Here is a 16,183-nt window from a genome sequence, read left to right as displayed (position 1 = left end):
TCTATTATTATAATACTAGTGTTCCGTAATGCTGTGGTGGCTGATTGGTACTACTAGTGTTCTACTCTATATTCTATCTAGTCCGATGATCTTTTAGGCTTTTAGGAGTGATGAAGAGTTTTTAATGTTGTTGTCGGTTGCTGAAAATCCATTTAATTGGTGGACAACTGCCAGCATTTGATTTCAAGCGTCAGTATCTTTTCTTCAAGTTCAGTCCCTTTTGCTTTATCATTAAGGTAAACTGTGCTTTTTCGTGATTTTTATATCATTATTTTTTTCTTGACAGCTGTCAAATTCCGTCGGAATGAAATTTATATATCAATTTCATTTGTTTATCCTATCGTGTTCGCGTTTTATTACAATTTTTATTCTAGACAAATGGAATTTCACCTTATTTCGACCGCCCTTGTTCCAAATAGATGACCAACCATACACGTAACATTCTCTGAACCACTAAAAGTAGGGCTAATATATAAAACTGCTAATAATATCATGTAGTAATAATCTTGTAGTTGTACTCTTTTCGCGCTCGTTAAACTTTAAAGTGTAGCTAGAAGTGTATACATATTTTGTGTGTTCTGATTGTTGTATTGTGACACAATTTTTGTATTCTGTATCGTGATCTATAGTTGTGATCTATAGTTGTGATAAAGTTTAAATGTCAAATTGTCTTAGAATCGTTTCTAATCCTAGGCCGAATCCCAAAATTATAACCTAATTCTAACCGTCATGCGGAGAAACCTTGTTTTTAGTTATTTCAAGAGTTTTTGATTTATCATATGGCATACAGTTCAACGTCAAGATGAATTGCTCAACTTGTCCTTACACTTTGAAACAACAGTGTACACTGACCAGATAATAGGCTTTTTAAGCTAAGCAAGGTGTTCATTTTGTGTAGCACGTGTACTACTCAAAGGCTTGTTAATCGCAGCCACAACATTCGACATCTGCTTGGTCAGTGCATGGTCACATATTAGAGCATCTCCATTTTCAACGTTCTGTACTGATCGACCAGTTGATCACTGAAATTGCTATCCTTGCTAAGCAGAGTTGAGAAGTTCCCTCGGAGTTTCCTCGGAGTTTCCTTGGTGTTTCCTTGGTGTATCTGCAACTCTCCAGCTCTCCTTGTTGAGTAGCGCAATTTCAGAGACCAGTCCAGCAACCAGTAGCAAGACAAGTTTATCACATATACTCATTTATTATTGTTCATGCAGGCTAACACAGGCCGAACAACTATCTCATAACTAATAACATCTTTTTGCGCATTGTTGCTTGTTGAGCCTTCACAATCTTGAACGATCATGTCAGAACAGACATGTGTTGATAAATGCTCGTAGTTGCTTTGATGTCTTCATTCGCTTGTATGCTAATTTTATATTGACTATTTTTACCGGCTGTTAGCTCAAACTCCGACTGTTGTAATCAGTAAAGTATCATCCCGATACTCTTAACCACATATGAATAACGGAAGGGAAGAATTAGGCAGCTGTTTTCGTAGTGCTACAAGAAATTTACAGACTCCGACATCTTCAACAATGATAACTCGCGGCCAGGACTTTGAACTTTCTTGCCAGAGGGTCAGGCCTAGTCTCGTTTTAGTCCTTAGCGAGACTTATGAGCAATGTCGCGACTAGAAATTAGTATTTATCAGTCCTGATTGAGAGAGACTGAGCACTTGCATGCCAATTTTTATCCCATGTAAAATTTACAGAATATTCTCATATTCTCGAGGATCCTAACATCCCGTATTTAATTCAATATTCAATTACTAAACAGGCCAACTCCTCGTTATTCCTCGATTATCTAGCAACAAGCTTACATGCCCAGTCTCTGACCAGATCTCAATTCCACAGGTATGACCCGAGATCGAGTCCAGACGAACTGTGTCTCTACATTAGTGCACTAATAACACAGCACAGGGTCCTACAACACAGCTGATAGCTGGAACTGATAATTCATCGTCGTTTGCGGGCTGGTGTCTGGAGAAAATATTAACACCGGGCACTGGTGCTGAGGAGCTGAAGCAACATGGCCAACAGGCGATCTTCACTTGCTCACTCTTCTATTAGTACCAGCAGACAATCTAGTCTCGCTTACAAGGTAACGATCTAGTCTTGACAAAAGAGTAATGAGCTGGATTTAGAGACTAGGGAGTTTTAGTACAGTCTCCATCGATCAGTTTTCGGAGGGAACAGAAATGATAACATATAAGATAAATTCATTGATCTTCAACTGGCCGTAAAATGAATCTTAAATGAAATCTGTGTAGTATTTTACATATCCAAGAACTAACATTTGACCCCAGCACTGCCGATAACTTCTATATAATTGATTCTAGACATATGTTTGAGAAGTTGTAACGAAAGTCCATAAGATCTAGACTTTTGAAACACCTTGTACCTTCATGTCTCTTGAAGAGTTAGGAAGTATCTAAAGTTTCAGACTCCTCCTTGGTACAGATAATATGAAATGCAGTATGATATTGTGTCGAAGAAGCAGTACAATGCCATTGTTACGACCCAGAGGTCTGTAACTTTGTCGTCTGCTCGGGATGCTATCATCTGACCAGTCTGAAGAACAGTCTGACTTGTTGGTCTGGTTCACTTCACACCTCACCTATCTTATCTTATTCCTAACTTCTTCAGGGGTCCTCTGAGCCTTGCTTTTCTCGTTCCTAGATTCTTCAGGGTCGGGGTCTATTTCCCCCATCTGCTCCACCTCGCCTATCTAACCTGGTTCCTAGCTTTTTCGTGGGTGCTCTCAGTCCATTTTATCTTATTCCTGGCTTTTTCAGGGGTGTTCGGAGCCTATGAATGATGCTGCATTACAGTTCAAGCTGAGCAAGAAAGTAGCTGAGCTCACTTTGGTGGTACACATGCTGTTTACAAGGAACCATGAGCGAGAGGTCAGTGACAGTGACAGTGACAGTGACAGTGACAGTGACAGTGACAGTGACAGTGACAGTGACAGTGACAGTGACAGTGACAGTGACAGTGACAGTGACAGTGACAGTGACAGTGACAGTGACAGTGACAGTGACAGTGACAGTGACAGTGACAGTGACAGTGACAGTGACAGTGACAGTGACAGTGACAGTGACAGTGACAGTGACAGTGACAGTGACAGTGACAGTGACAGTGACAGTGACAGTGACAGTGACAGTGACAGTGACAGTGACAGTGACAGTGACAGTGACAGTGACAGTGACAGTGACAGTGACATGTGACAGTGACATGTGACAGTGACATGTGACGACATCCTTAAAATTAGCCACTTTTTTAGATTAGATATAAAGTCTGACAGTGACATTTAAGTCTTGTGCGTATTATACCCGTAGATTTTACATGACGATTTACAGGTGGAACTTGAAGCAACGAAGGAAGCTTACGAGCAAGAAATAAACAGTATTACGAGTTTCTTTGAGAAGGAAATAATGCGGTTAAAATCAGATCTTGATAAAGAGAAATGGAAAAGGTATTATTATTAACTCTATTTGTACTTGGGTTCTGTGTCCAAATCCTTTAAAAAATTGTGCTTCTGTGGGAAATCAGTTGAGAAACCCAAAGAAATATTACACGTGCATCGTCTTGTCAAAATCAGACTTAACCACGGCATTCGCAGTTTGCAAACAGTTTAAATCGAAACCTTTTCTTATTACTAGTCTCGCGGAGAGATAAGATTCCGAAACCGGAGCCCGTAATATTGATTGTGATTTATAGCTACTTTGTATTATAGAACTGTTCATTCCAGCAAGTTCCATCCAATTTACTGTCTAGTTTCATTCCGTATTCCTTAGGCTCGAGGAGATGGAACGGTTAACTAAGGCTGAAGATGAGAGTACTAGGAAACTTCTAGAACGACACAACAAGAATGTCGCGGAGTTGACAGGGGGAAATGAAAAGTTGACATCTGATTACAGGAGCCTAGAGGAAAAGTATGATAGGTAAGGAATAAACTTGATAGATGAGTCTGGGATTGAGATTTAAATCCGGTTCAACACTTTAACACCTCCGATTGAGTTGCAAATTCGATCAAAGTTTGTGGGCTGTGTGTTTGTGGGCTGTGGCTGTTCTAATTTAGTAGTGATCGTGTATATTAACTTGGTGGTCAAGTATACTTAGTACTTTCTAACTGGACAAGTTTACTGACTGGAGCTTTTCTCAATGCATAATTTTTGGAATCGTTAGAAATTATGTTTCTGATTTGAAATGTTGACAGCCTCAAATGCTCGACGTATGGAAATGGACGCAATCAGGGTTTCCATGTACCAACTTCCGTCGTAATGAGACAGCCAATTTTGCTTTAAAGTCTATTCAGTCTGTTTTTTAAAGATCCCTCGCCTATTGGAGCGGGTCATGCACTCCGTGTTGATAGTATTGTCTGTTCTTCACCAGACAAATCTAGATACAAAATCTTTTGCCCACGTTTACGTACGTGCAATTTTATTCATATGTTAGTTCACCATGTTCACCATTCGTCCACCAGATCAGGCTGATATCTGCCCAAATTTACGATCTAAGATCTCATTAGCCTGGCTGGCTGATGGTTAGACCTTGTTAAAGCGGGGACGTCGTTAGTCTTAGCTTCATTAGCACTGTTCAACGTCGACACATAACTTAGGGTGGTAGAGGATCATGAGCAAGCCAAGAGAGACCACGATGTCTTGGCAAAAGAGCGGATTGCCAAGGACAGGGCAATGGAGAAGGACCACCTGAGGATTGAAAAACTCCAGCAAAATGCTCGAGCTAACAAGGAACTTATGGAGAAGATGAAGGAGAATATTCACAGTTAGTGGTGATAATTTCTTATATGAAACTGTAACTGTAAACCAGTAGCTGTTATAATTTAGACCGTCTAAATTAATAGGTCTTATCATTAGCCGAAGTCCCAAAATTAGTCGGGCATAGTCGCGATAACCTAATCGTATCCTAAACTGTAGGCTTCGCCTCCATCCATCACGTGTTGTCTCTAATACCAACATGTCTATTGTCTAAAATGGTTTATTGAGACCTAAACTAGACATGAACTGGACTGATATATTTCCCTCTATAACGAATTCATGATTCAGATATCCAGAAGAGTGTTAACCACAAGATTTCTCAAATGGACGCCAACAATCGCTCAGCAAATGAAGTCTCAGAAAATCTTCGAGTACAAAATGAGCAGCTCGAAGCAGAGAATAAGGCCTTGAGAAAGAAGATAGTAGATCAAACTAGCCAGTTGAAAAGACTGGAGAGTAACCCACTTTTACCACCTTGTCCCACATCTATAAAGCCTAAACCTGTAAGTGAAATACTACTTTAAAACTTGTGTGATCATTCAATTTTAGTTAGTTTTACTAAATTTCAATAAATTACGTGGTTACTGTTCTTCACATCATATATAAGAAAAATTATCATAATTTTAGCATAACTTTATTTAGCTTAGCCTTAGGGTCCCATATGGTCATGTTAAGCAGATTTTACTTAACATAATTAAGTTAACTTCAGTTAATTATGTTTATTCTACTTAATCAAACTACTTATTTGCTATTGTTCGGATATATTCGCTGCAATTTTCAGAAAGATTACACAACTTAATCATCGTAACTATGCAATGTAAATAGCTTATTGCAATGTACATACCTTAAGGGTTATTGTATCAGCATGTGACTCAGCAGTCTGTGGTGCTCATCAGCATTAGTCACAATAGTGACTTTAATATAACAAACTACACTGAAAATGATTCATTCAGTCATCATCGACGTAATTACTTGAATTTCAATTACTTGAAATGAGACCAATTATTCCACGGTATCACACTGCAGCAGCTGTGCGAATCTCTAATTCTGCTGTGACCTTTTGTTTTGTCCTGAAATGAATTAAAATTACCCAAATCACTAGCCTAGGGAAGCTGAAAGTATAACTAAAAGTGTTATAACTAAGAGTAAGAGCAAGATACGGCTTTTAGAGCCTTTTGATTGGGTGATACGTGGTAAGAAGGTGAGTATCGACTATCTGTGAATGAAACGATATAGTCCAGTTTTGGAACACTTATCTGATATCCTTGTCAGTCTCCTACCCATGGGAATATTTGGAGGAGACGAGAACCATGTTCACCGTGACATCTCCAGGCTTCGAATGTGCATGATTCCATTCAGCGTTTGTCTCTTTGCTGCTAATTCATTGCAATTGCTGAAACATTTCAAAAACTTTTGTCTCTTTGTCTAGGTCTATGAATCACTATTAGTTAGAAAACCTAGGGAGGAATCACATATTACGTCAGCATTCTAGGGGAGGGGTGGTTTTGAAATTGGTCGAGAAGCTCACGTTATGTGTAAAGGAGAAGGGAAGGTTTTTCATTTAAAATGGCCAAATCTTGTTGACGTTTTATGTGAGCGGTCCCCTGTCGGAATTCTCCGATCGGTATTCAACACTAAATCTTCTCTTTCGACACTAAACCTGTAGATTAAATACTGAGATATAATTATATTTAGCATGAGCTTTGATTTGTGTTACTGTAACTTAGGATTTGAAACGCCTCTTTTCCTTCCTCACTTAACACTTTCCTGTCAGAAGTCGATTGACGGCGAGATTTCCAAAGATGAAGAAATAGAGCGGCTGAAACGTGAGGTACATAAATATCGGCTAGAGCTGAGTAACAGGGAAGAGAACTTCAACAAAATATTCAGCGACATGAACCCCGTTACGCTCAGAAACGGGGGGATGTCGTGTGTTAAGGAGCTGAGAGATGGTCGTACTGAAACAGCCAGGTCCACCGAGGTTTGTATTTTATTATCATACTATTACTAAGTTAACCTTTGATTCAAGGTTTCAACTAACTGACTGCATTTAGTTAAGGTCTTTCATTTTGACAGTTTAAACTTTTTTCTTGGTATCGACAATAATTACTGCAAGAATGAAAACGTTTGGCATTTATCATAAGTATCCCATGTTAAAAGGTCTGCATGCATAACTGCACTGGAATATTCCAAATGTACCGAGTCCACTTCTACCCGTGCACAAAAGGGGTAGGCAGGCGCTCTCTAGCACCCGAGTTAACAAGCTCAATCGAACTCCGTCAATTTGCCTTTGAAGTGACCGGCTTTTCCGACCCAATACATATGATATAAAGTCCACACGGGCATTGAGATCAAGTGAAGTACTGGCCTGACTCGAATATCACGCGACGTTAAAACTTTTAACGTTTTAACATTTGTTTCTAATTCTCGATGTACCGATTTCCGGCGGAAGAGAGCATGTATGCAGAGGTGTTGTTAAACGTGTGTCTCAGTTTTAACAACCGTTCTAGCTTTTCTCAGAGCAGTTAAACATTCCCTAGAAATGATGAATAAAGAGCTCTGTGGTTTGTCGGGATAGTCCCGGAACTTTCCGTACCGCAAATAAGAACTCAGACTCCAGTCTTGTTTAACGTGTTGTAGTGCTTGTGATTTAACGATAAGTTGCCCTTTGAGAACAGTTAAATCTTCTTGTTCAGCTATTTAGAAGATAGAAATTAAATGAAATTAATGGACAGGTATCGCAAGCACATGTACAAACACTTACGAATTTCTTTTATCTCTCTTCTCAATCTTTCATCACATATCATGCTGCAAAATGCTGTCATTTATTTCATGCTTTGTTGATGCCAAAATTCGGTATCAGCTTTGCAGTGTCATAAATAAAGCAACAATGCGCCTATATAGTTATGATGTGTAGGAATTAAAACTTACAACTTTACAATTACTAAAACGTAATATGAATGTTCTTCATGAAAACATATACTATTTCGCAACATTCTCATTTCTCATATAATCTTTTCAGTTTTTCCTTATACCTAGTACCTTCATAGAACCCCACAGATCTCTTATAAACATGAATCTTTCCGGATCATTAAAAATGCACTCCCTTGAACCCTAAAGAAGCACCCTTGAAAGCCTGCCCCTTACATATCTGAGACAGTTTAGTACATTCAGATTCCCATCTACTCCTACAAACAAAAGGGCCACACCAGGCGCACCATGCGGCTGCGCTCCCAAAATGCTCCCCGGTCCTTACTACCATCCCTCAGTTCGCCGGGACGCCCTCAATCAACACGTGGAGAGCCCGAAAAATACTCACTCCTTTCTGAGGGACCCTCCAATTACAGCCGCCTATCTCCTGACAAAATCGAGCCAGCTAAAGTTGATCCTGAAGCCCCAAACCAGCAGCTGTTGGTCGAAACCGGGACAAAGGGAAATGCACGACAAGGATTTCATCAATCCACGAACAATTTGGCCGAGTATGATTGGATTTTTAGTAAATCTCAGAATTTAACCGTTGAGGATAAGATCAATCGTGGTATGAGGTGACCACGTTTTGTTTATTATTATTAACTTATTTGTATTTTTGGTTTATATTGGTTTTGGTTTACGGTTAATGTTATAATCATCTTTGATTATATAGCATTTTGTTTTGAAAGCCAGCTCTTTTTTCAGAAATCAGAACACTTTATTTTATTAGTCTGTTTAAATAAAATCTATCTTTCAACATTTCTAATATCTTAATATCTTCATTTTAATTTAATCAAAATCAATTCAATCCGTAAAACAAACTCAAATAACATGTCTAGTCATGTACAATTACTGCTGACCAGATCATATTCAAAGGTGTCAAATAATAATATGCTGAAATGCAATGTCCTACGTTTGAAAATGTCTCGAAACGTTGAACGAGATTTGCTTCTAAAGGATTCAACTGAACGCTTACTAAATTGGCAGCTGCAAATAAATTAAATAAATCGTAATATTTACATACACACCATCGCTGTGAAAAAGTCATTTCAAAATAGTTTTCAGTTGAAAAATGGCCAGTGTAACTGTAGGGGTCATGTGCAATAACATAAGTAGTTAAAGTTTACGAAGACTAAGATATTTCAAATCCCTGAATATTATTTTTCATAATTACCAGCTTTATAAATGGACTGATAGAATATCCGTGTTTTACTGCGAGAAGAGATTCACTTAGAATAACTTTCGGTAAGTTAAAATTTTCCAGTTTAAAAGAATATTGCACTTGTGTTCTTGATAGTTACTTCACAATATAACATGTAATAAATGTAACAATAAATGCTTCATAAATGCTGACCATTGAGGAAGATATTGATTAATACTTATTGTATAAGATCTATTATTAAAGCTTAGCTTCCAGTGACAAATATCTTAACTCTTATTCGCCTTAGATCTTAAGAATGGCATGACACACACTGACACGCTCAATTTCTCTCTCTCTGAAGGAAATCTTGGAACTAGCATGACTCCTGCATCCCGTGCTTGAGGACACTTGGCGATTATCCCTCACAAGAGAAAAGGTAAGGCCGGCATGCCGCATACTCTGCAAAATTTGTCGCCGAGCTGAATGATAGAATTACAGCTGTTACACGTGACTAGAGTCCGTAGCAGAGCCGCGTCGCAGAACGGCCACATCAGTCGAGAGATGATGGGGCTGTTCTGATCTGATGTTACAGTCCGCGTGGTTGGCGTTTCTGTACTCACTACCCCTCGAGGTGTTTTTGTGATCAGGTTGCTTATTGAAAAGTCATTGTTGGGTGGAGTGAGGGTGGCTGGGGGTGAGTGTTCGCTCACACTCATTGTCTCTTGAGGTGGGAGGTCGGCTGGCTCACTCTTAACCAGAGCGTTGGGGCTGATGGCGCGAGGCATGCTGGTGTCCTTAACGAAGGTGGGTGGAGGGGCAAGGGGTGATGTTTGGGGGCAGTAGGTGCCATCAGTGTTCATGTCTCTGGAAGAGTCTGAGTAGTCTGTTACCGAGCACTCCTCCATGGGGGCCGGGGTGGTGCTACTAGTGTTGTTGTCCCGGGACTCCGTGTAGTCTAGACACTCCTCTATTGTAGCCAGGACATCGTCGTTGTGCTTCGTCAGGATCTGAGCGAGCGTGTTCTTGTCCATATTGGAGAAGAGCTCAGTAAGAAGTCCGAGTGAAGAGTGTGTGGGGGACGGGTCGTGGATACTCGTGACATCATTCATCGGACAGTCTTCCGTCAGGTGTCCTGTGGGAGAGATTCGTGTTAGCCAGCTGTATATATTCACAAACACCCCCCGTGTGATACTCAAAGCAGAGTGTATTGTCTGCTGCCCAACACAATACACCACTCACGTGCACCTCACTCCGTTAATTTGTAATTTTAGAACCGATACGAGGCCAAAAACTAATTTTATCGTAAATGCTGCTGAGTGCCGCAGCGAGAACGTACATGTTATTAGATTACTGGTGCTAATGTCCTCACATAATGCCTAATCGTTAGCATATTCAATAAACTGATAAGACGTTTTCTTCTCACGCCCTAATAATAAGGTAATTGTTTGAATTTCCGGGCCTGACACCCTGGTGTGAACTAGTTGGGTGCAGGAGATCTTACTGTCACAGAGATACACTGTGAGATACACTTAGATAGGCGGAAATAGGAACACTACCTGAACTGTCGAGGGAAATCTGCGGGTCCTTGGTTACTTTTCTCTGCTTCCTTCGGAGTGCGACCTGGGCAGCCATGACTTTTCTGTGCTCTGAGCTCAGCCGGCACTTGATGCACGTGCAATCTTTCCACGGACACGAGGACTTGTGCCCTTTTAACATATGTAACGTCCCTGAAGGCAGGGTATTAGCTACATATTTTGACAAGTGCACCGGACTACCGATGAGTAATAGTTTGGTGCGATGAGGATCTCGGTTACGTTTGGCTAATGTAATGATTCGAGTTAGAGAACAATTCAGTCATGTTTTTTCGTCTGCAAGCTAGTATATACGCTGAAAATTCAGCACAGAAACTAAATTAGACGAGTGGACGTTGTGTAATGTGTGGCAGAGCATTTGTAAACTGGACAAGGAATTCCTAATAACAAAATTTGGGATGTGTAAATACTAAATACCAGCGAAGAGAAGAAGAGGAAAAGGAAAAATGTTAGAGATATAATGAGAAGTAGCGACTTAGAGTAAGTGACATTGGATAAGGCGATATGAAAGTGCGATGTTTTGCCGACTCCAGTACACGGCACAAGGGCTGTACTTGACGGACAAAAATGTAACATCGAACGTGACAGGGCCAGACCGTACTACCATACACATCGCGGGCTACCAGCCTGACTTGTAGGGGTTTCCTAGTGATGAAAAATACTATCGATCGTCTAGACATAAAAATGTGGGATCCAGGAATTGCAAGATAATGCTGATAGATATACCGACGACCGTGGACATGTGTTATATAACGCTCTCCTCCCTGCTCTCTTGTCCTTTTCCCTCAAATCAAATTTGGCTTATCCTACATATTCAACGAAAATCTGTCCACGACAACAAAACATACGATAACAAGACGTGACTGAGACTAGTAAAAAAGCGGAAACAGTTCAATATAATGTGAAAATAGTCATACAAAAGATCACTCCACTAGAGACTAACAACGACGTGCCGAATGAGCGTGGAAAACTGAACAGGAAGATGTGCTGGAACGAATGTACACGGATTACACACACACTGAGTGATCTGACCACGGACCAGGCAAGAGGCGGAGAAGGCGGAGGAGGCAGACCACACATTCTCTCCGTCAGACATTCGGCACAGAAACTAGTGATCACCAAACTTCGGACCAGACACTCGGCACACACACGTGTCATGCTGGTCCAGAATACCCGGGAGGGATGAGGCAGAGAGAGAGAGAGACAAATTAACGAGAGCAGCTACTAGCGATCCAACACGCAAACCATATACTGTGTAGCAACAACTCTCTCTCTCCCTCTCTCTTCCTTGCTCTCTGTTTGTTCTGTGACTGTGAGACTAGGAGCTCTACAACAAACATTAGCTAAACATATTACAAGAGCGTTAGGAGGAGGAGACTGAGTCACTTGAACCCCCCTCTCCCTCCCTCCACATCTCTCTCTCTCGCTGCCAGTCGTCACTAGACGTTACATATCCGACAAATGACTTGGCCCACTACCCCTATAATTAATGACATGTTCCTGAATATTATTATCCTGCACAGGCCTGTTCAGGACGCTGTAAATACAGGAACGCAGTGCTCGCCTCGACATGTGGGACAAACCGCATACTGTTTATGTGATTGTGGTTGTTGCGCCCCGGCCCTCTATTCTCAAAATCACTTTGCGGTTTGCTCTGTACACCCAGCAGATTCCGGTCTTTAGCCATCCTATGATCCTGACTCTCCCTTCATGCGTGACTACCTTTTAGTCATCTCTTAGTCACGTGTGAGGGATATAGACTATAGAGGCTGATGTATTATACACTCAGTCCACTAGGGTATACACTCAGAGTTTCAGCGCCAAAACCAGCTCTCTTTTCCTCACCTCAAAGTTCATTAAACTGAAATGACGGATCCCTAACACCCTGCCTCTGATTCCTGGTTACCATAGCACCGGGCAGGGAAGTGTTGCTGGAAGTGGTGTGCCGGGTGACCCTCACGTTCTCTTGTTTGTGGAGACATGTTTCCTTGTCACTACTGTCCGGTTGACGACTGTCTACAATAAGTTGCGAGTCGCGTGCCCTTGACACGTGAAATACTAATGGTGGGAACCCTGTAAAAGCTTTCCACGGCTGGCACCGCATGCCAGGCTTATCGACATCTTAATTGATTACCAGTTATCGGTAAGGAATTATATGCAATTCAATTATCGGTCGTATCACAGAAAACAATGAACAAAAACACTCGAAATGTGCCCTTTTCCTAACGGCTAATGATTACTAAAAGTGGTTGGAGGGTGATCGAGGCGAGATCAAGAGGAGGGAAACGTGTACAATTATCAAATATTTTGATGTATAACAGGACGTAAAAAAGCACACTAAAACATCCAAAACTTAATAATCAACGCCGATCACTAAGTACGGTAAAGCAAGGTGGCAAATTCTGTCGATAATGACAGCGTCGAAGGAGAATGACCCGGTTTCTCCGGGCCACTGAGAAGTGCAAGGTCTGGTCACGTGACCCAGCACTAAGCTGTCTGTTATGCGAGCTTCTGAGTGTGCTTATTCTGTTCCGTTGACCGGGGAGAGGTGATGACAACTCAACTACAAACTATACAGGGAGCCCGCGTCACGTTTTATAAGGATGTCAGAAACACGTTAAAATGGGCAGCATTAGTAAGCAGATATAGGCTAATCTGTTCTATTGATCAGGGATAAGACGAGTTGCTGTGTAAAAACACGCACGGTATTTCAAGTGTACTGCCCCTGCCAGCAACTCATACCAGATCACACAAGAAAACAGAGTACAACGAACAAGTCAGGCAACAAATAACTCTCTTTCCCCCTCTCTCTCTCTCTCTCTCTCTCTCTCTCTCTCTCTCTCTCGCCATCGAGCTACTTGCTGTTACGAGAGAGGGAATTAAACATTGATCTGACTGAGAGCTCTTGTTAGGAGAATTGTGGCAGTCACGTGCCAGTACTCTTCATTAGTAGTCACAAATACACACTCACACGCTCCACACGCTCCAGATCTTCGGCAGGTATAAGAGCTGTGGAGTTGCACCCAGTAAAACTGCGGGGGAGAGGCAGGAGCAGGGGGAGGGAGTGGAGATGGGGACTGGGTACCAGCAAGATGGGGACCAGCTGTGTTTACTACTAATGAATTGCACCGACAGAATCATTGAAAATATATATTGTGTACATGTAGATTGTAGATTACAGGGTTTAGCTGGCGCTAGCTGGGGGATAATGCAGGGCATGATTTGACCAAATCAGGTGTAATTGGTTGGTACATTTTGATCTTGTTACCAATGACAAAAAAGTTTGTGACTAAGAACAGATACGGTAGTGACGCTAAATATAGCTTCCCTAATAATATAAGCAGGTCAGCTAAGACGTCTAGACCGGCTCATTCTTTATCCATCGTCAACTCGTTTGCCTGCCCGAGAATAAATTAGGTTGCCAGGTTTAAAACTAGGTTGGAACTCGCGTCCCTTGATCTGTCCTAGACATGCAGTGGGTTGGTTTTTGGTAATTTTATCCGCCCGTCAGCTACGAGCTTTGTACGGAACCTAAATAGCACGTTTCCATCTCTTCTGAAATCGTTTACAGCGAAATAGAAACTCCTTTTGGGTACCAACCAAATACTCGCACAATCCTCAGGCAGACTGCAAATCCTCTTATTATTTATTCTGTAAGAAACCCTCCTCCTCTCTGAAGATATGGACCCTTGACTCCTCCACTTTCAGTCTTAAACGAGCCAGGCATAACTCATAATTATGTGATTTATCAACGCCAACAAAACAATGATGTAATAATAAAAGAGACCAAATTCAGATTCTAGCACAACTTGAGCACTATAAAGCTACTTTGTTCGAAAATTAAAGCTCTGCGAAAAATTGCCGCACAAAAGATAACGGAGGGAGTGAAGAGGGCGTGAGGTATTGGTGAGCTGAAAGGTGAACACCAACGTCCAAGAGACTAGCCCGAGAAGTGTGGTCCTAAATGTAGAAATGAAGTGCAAAACGTGATTATTAGGCTGCTCATTAGCTGGAGTGAACAAGTCGTTAGCTCGGTGCGATCTACTGATTCTGCGAGTTATGTTGCAACCGGGCAAATACCGCCTCCAATATTTAGGAAACAGTGCACTGGACCGGCATGTCGGTCACTAAAAGCATAGCGTAAGGAACTGAGAGCACGTTTATAATGTTTCTAACCTCCCTCTCTCCTCCGACAGGATAGAGATTAGAGACGAGACTGCAACTTACAGTGTTTTTAGACACGGCACACTGAGGAGCTCCCCTGACATAATGACACATGGCTAATGAGTTCTTAATACCCCACTCTTATCAGCAGACTTAAATAAAAGTAGTGTCAGACAGCCTTTGAATGGTCGATACTATTTTAATTTACTTAGCGAGACAGTCCTTGAATTATATGGGTTAGTTCGCACTAAAATCTGTGGAAGTGGGTCATTAGGGCCTGGCTGGTATTACGAACTCATAAATGCTGTTTTAAACTTTGGAACGTTTAACAACTAAAATGTAGTTATAACCTCTACAAGCCTCTATGAGATTTGTTATTTTTACAGGCCTAAAGACGAGTTTCATCATCACCACATAAAACCACACCTTGCAACTATTTCCTTATTCCACATCTGTTAAACGTGCACTACGTAATATCCGTATTACCGGCTGTGTGTGAACGTTGCTAGGTATGTGATGTGCTGAAGTGGAAATGATGTAATATAAATCAGATGGCAGAACCCAGAGCTCTAACAGGTGGTGGTATAAGTGTAAAGGCCAACAAACAATAATAGTTTTAAAGTTTTATCGAAAGTTCGGGAAAAGGGAGCTAACCGTGGTCACGACATCTGGCGCAGGCTTGTATTCTGTTGTGTCTCCGTGTCTTGGTGAGAGAGGTGTTGCTTTCCGGCTTCATTACTGTCGACATGCTTCCTAAATTGGTGATCGATGTTTATAAACATTGTTCAATGGATAAAAGTTGCAGTAATCAAGCCAAATTATGCAACGAAAAGAGAAGGGTTGCAACAACATAAGGTTTCCTTTTCTTGTGCGGTTCAAATGGTACGTGGTTGGAAACAAAAGTTGGTGCAACAAATCAAAACTAAGCACCTTTAATAATGTTTAAAACAAAAATTTATCGTATACTTTATCTAATAAAACAATTACAAAGGGATCTAATGGGCTAAGTGCCCTACTTAGTGAGGTCACGAATTTTTTATGAACAACTCATTGACACAACTACACACAGCAACAAATAAACATATGAAAAATTAGCATCAATTGATGTTGTCAGTGGAGATAAAATGAGCAGTAATTAACCCAGATAACAGTTGCAGTAATCAACCCAAACTAAACTAAAAATGTATCACATAAGTTATGTTACAATTTATCTCAACAAAAAGGTTAAGATACTTGGTGAGGCGTCAGACTAACTATAAGCAACTCATTGACATAACTTCACTTTCTAAGCAAATAAACATTTCAACAATTTTCATTATCAAACGTCAAGTCTGCTGTTCCTTCTTGTTTGACAAATAACACCTCTTTTTAACCATGCCTTGATTGAATCCTTACTTGGTGGGGCTCTTTATGCATGGCCCCAATCACTGAGGCTTAAAAGAAGGGCCCGTCAAATAATGGATGACTAAGTAGTTTGTCTGCAGTTCAGATTGTTACTTAGTTCGGTTTGCAAATTGCAACTAAGGCGGGTGAAGT

General features: G+C 41.0%; 2 protein-coding genes across 10 annotated transcripts in view; one reads left to right on the top strand and one right to left on the bottom strand.

Annotated features, from left to right (window-relative positions):
- LOC134811081 (protein FAM184A-like) overlaps positions 1-16,183 on the top strand; it is a 42,919-nt gene that overhangs the window by 4,568 nt on the left and 22,168 nt on the right. For 2 of the 8 annotated variants that reach the window (XM_063817793.1, XM_063817794.1), the window contains exons 2-9: positions 1,854-2,100; positions 2,795-2,905; positions 3,359-3,474; positions 3,797-3,943; positions 4,621-4,787; positions 5,069-5,283; positions 6,555-6,761; positions 7,955-8,609. In XM_063817793.1, the coding sequence (XP_063673863.1) occupies positions 2,029-2,100; positions 2,795-2,905; positions 3,359-3,474; positions 3,797-3,943; positions 4,621-4,787; positions 5,069-5,283; positions 6,555-6,761; positions 7,955-8,329 (1,410 nt within the window). In that variant the 5' untranslated portion in view covers positions 1,854-2,028 and the 3' untranslated portion in view covers positions 8,330-8,609. The other 6 variants (XM_063817799.1, XM_063817795.1, XM_063817797.1 and 3 more) reach the window with 6 other exon arrangements.
- LOC134811083 (uncharacterized) lies at positions 8,479-15,970 on the bottom strand. 2 transcript variants are annotated; one of them, XM_063817801.1, is made up of 3 exons: positions 15,302-15,965; positions 10,448-10,618; positions 8,479-10,023 (listed from the first exon to the last, which is right to left on the bottom strand). In XM_063817801.1, exons 1-3 carry the CDS (start codon positions 15,393-15,395, stop codon positions 9,314-9,316), a joined length of 975 nt encoding a protein of 324 aa, XP_063673871.1. In that variant the 5' UTR covers positions 15,396-15,965; the 3' UTR covers positions 8,479-9,313. The 2 variants fall into 2 exon arrangements, with proteins under 2 accessions (XP_063673871.1, XP_063673872.1); XM_063817802.1 differs by lacking the exon at positions 10,448-10,618 and having other exon boundaries at positions 8,480-10,023; positions 15,302-15,970.

Source organism: Bolinopsis microptera, chromosome 2 (genome assembly GCF_026151205.1).
Source record: "Bolinopsis microptera isolate Bmic1 chromosome 2, MBARI_Bmic_1.0, whole genome shotgun sequence".
Taxonomy (NCBI): domain Eukaryota; kingdom Metazoa; phylum Ctenophora; class Tentaculata; order Lobata; family Bolinopsidae; genus Bolinopsis; species Bolinopsis microptera.
This window is presented reverse-complemented; position numbering and strand designations above follow the sequence as displayed.

Excerpts from the sequence above, each read along its gene's own strand:
- LOC134811083 (XM_063817801.1), bottom strand. The coding sequence starts at position 15,395 with ATGTCGACAGTAATGAAGCCGGAAAGCAACACCTCTCTCACCAAGACA. Across the intron at positions 10,619-15,301 it reads CGCCAGATGTCGTGACCACG|GGACGTTACATATGTTAAAA; the intron begins GTTAGCTCCCTT and ends CCCTGCCTTCAG. Across the intron at positions 10,024-10,447 it reads GATTTCCCTCGACAGTTCAG|GACACCTGACGGAAGACTGT; the intron begins GTAGTGTTCCTA and ends TCTCTCCCACAG.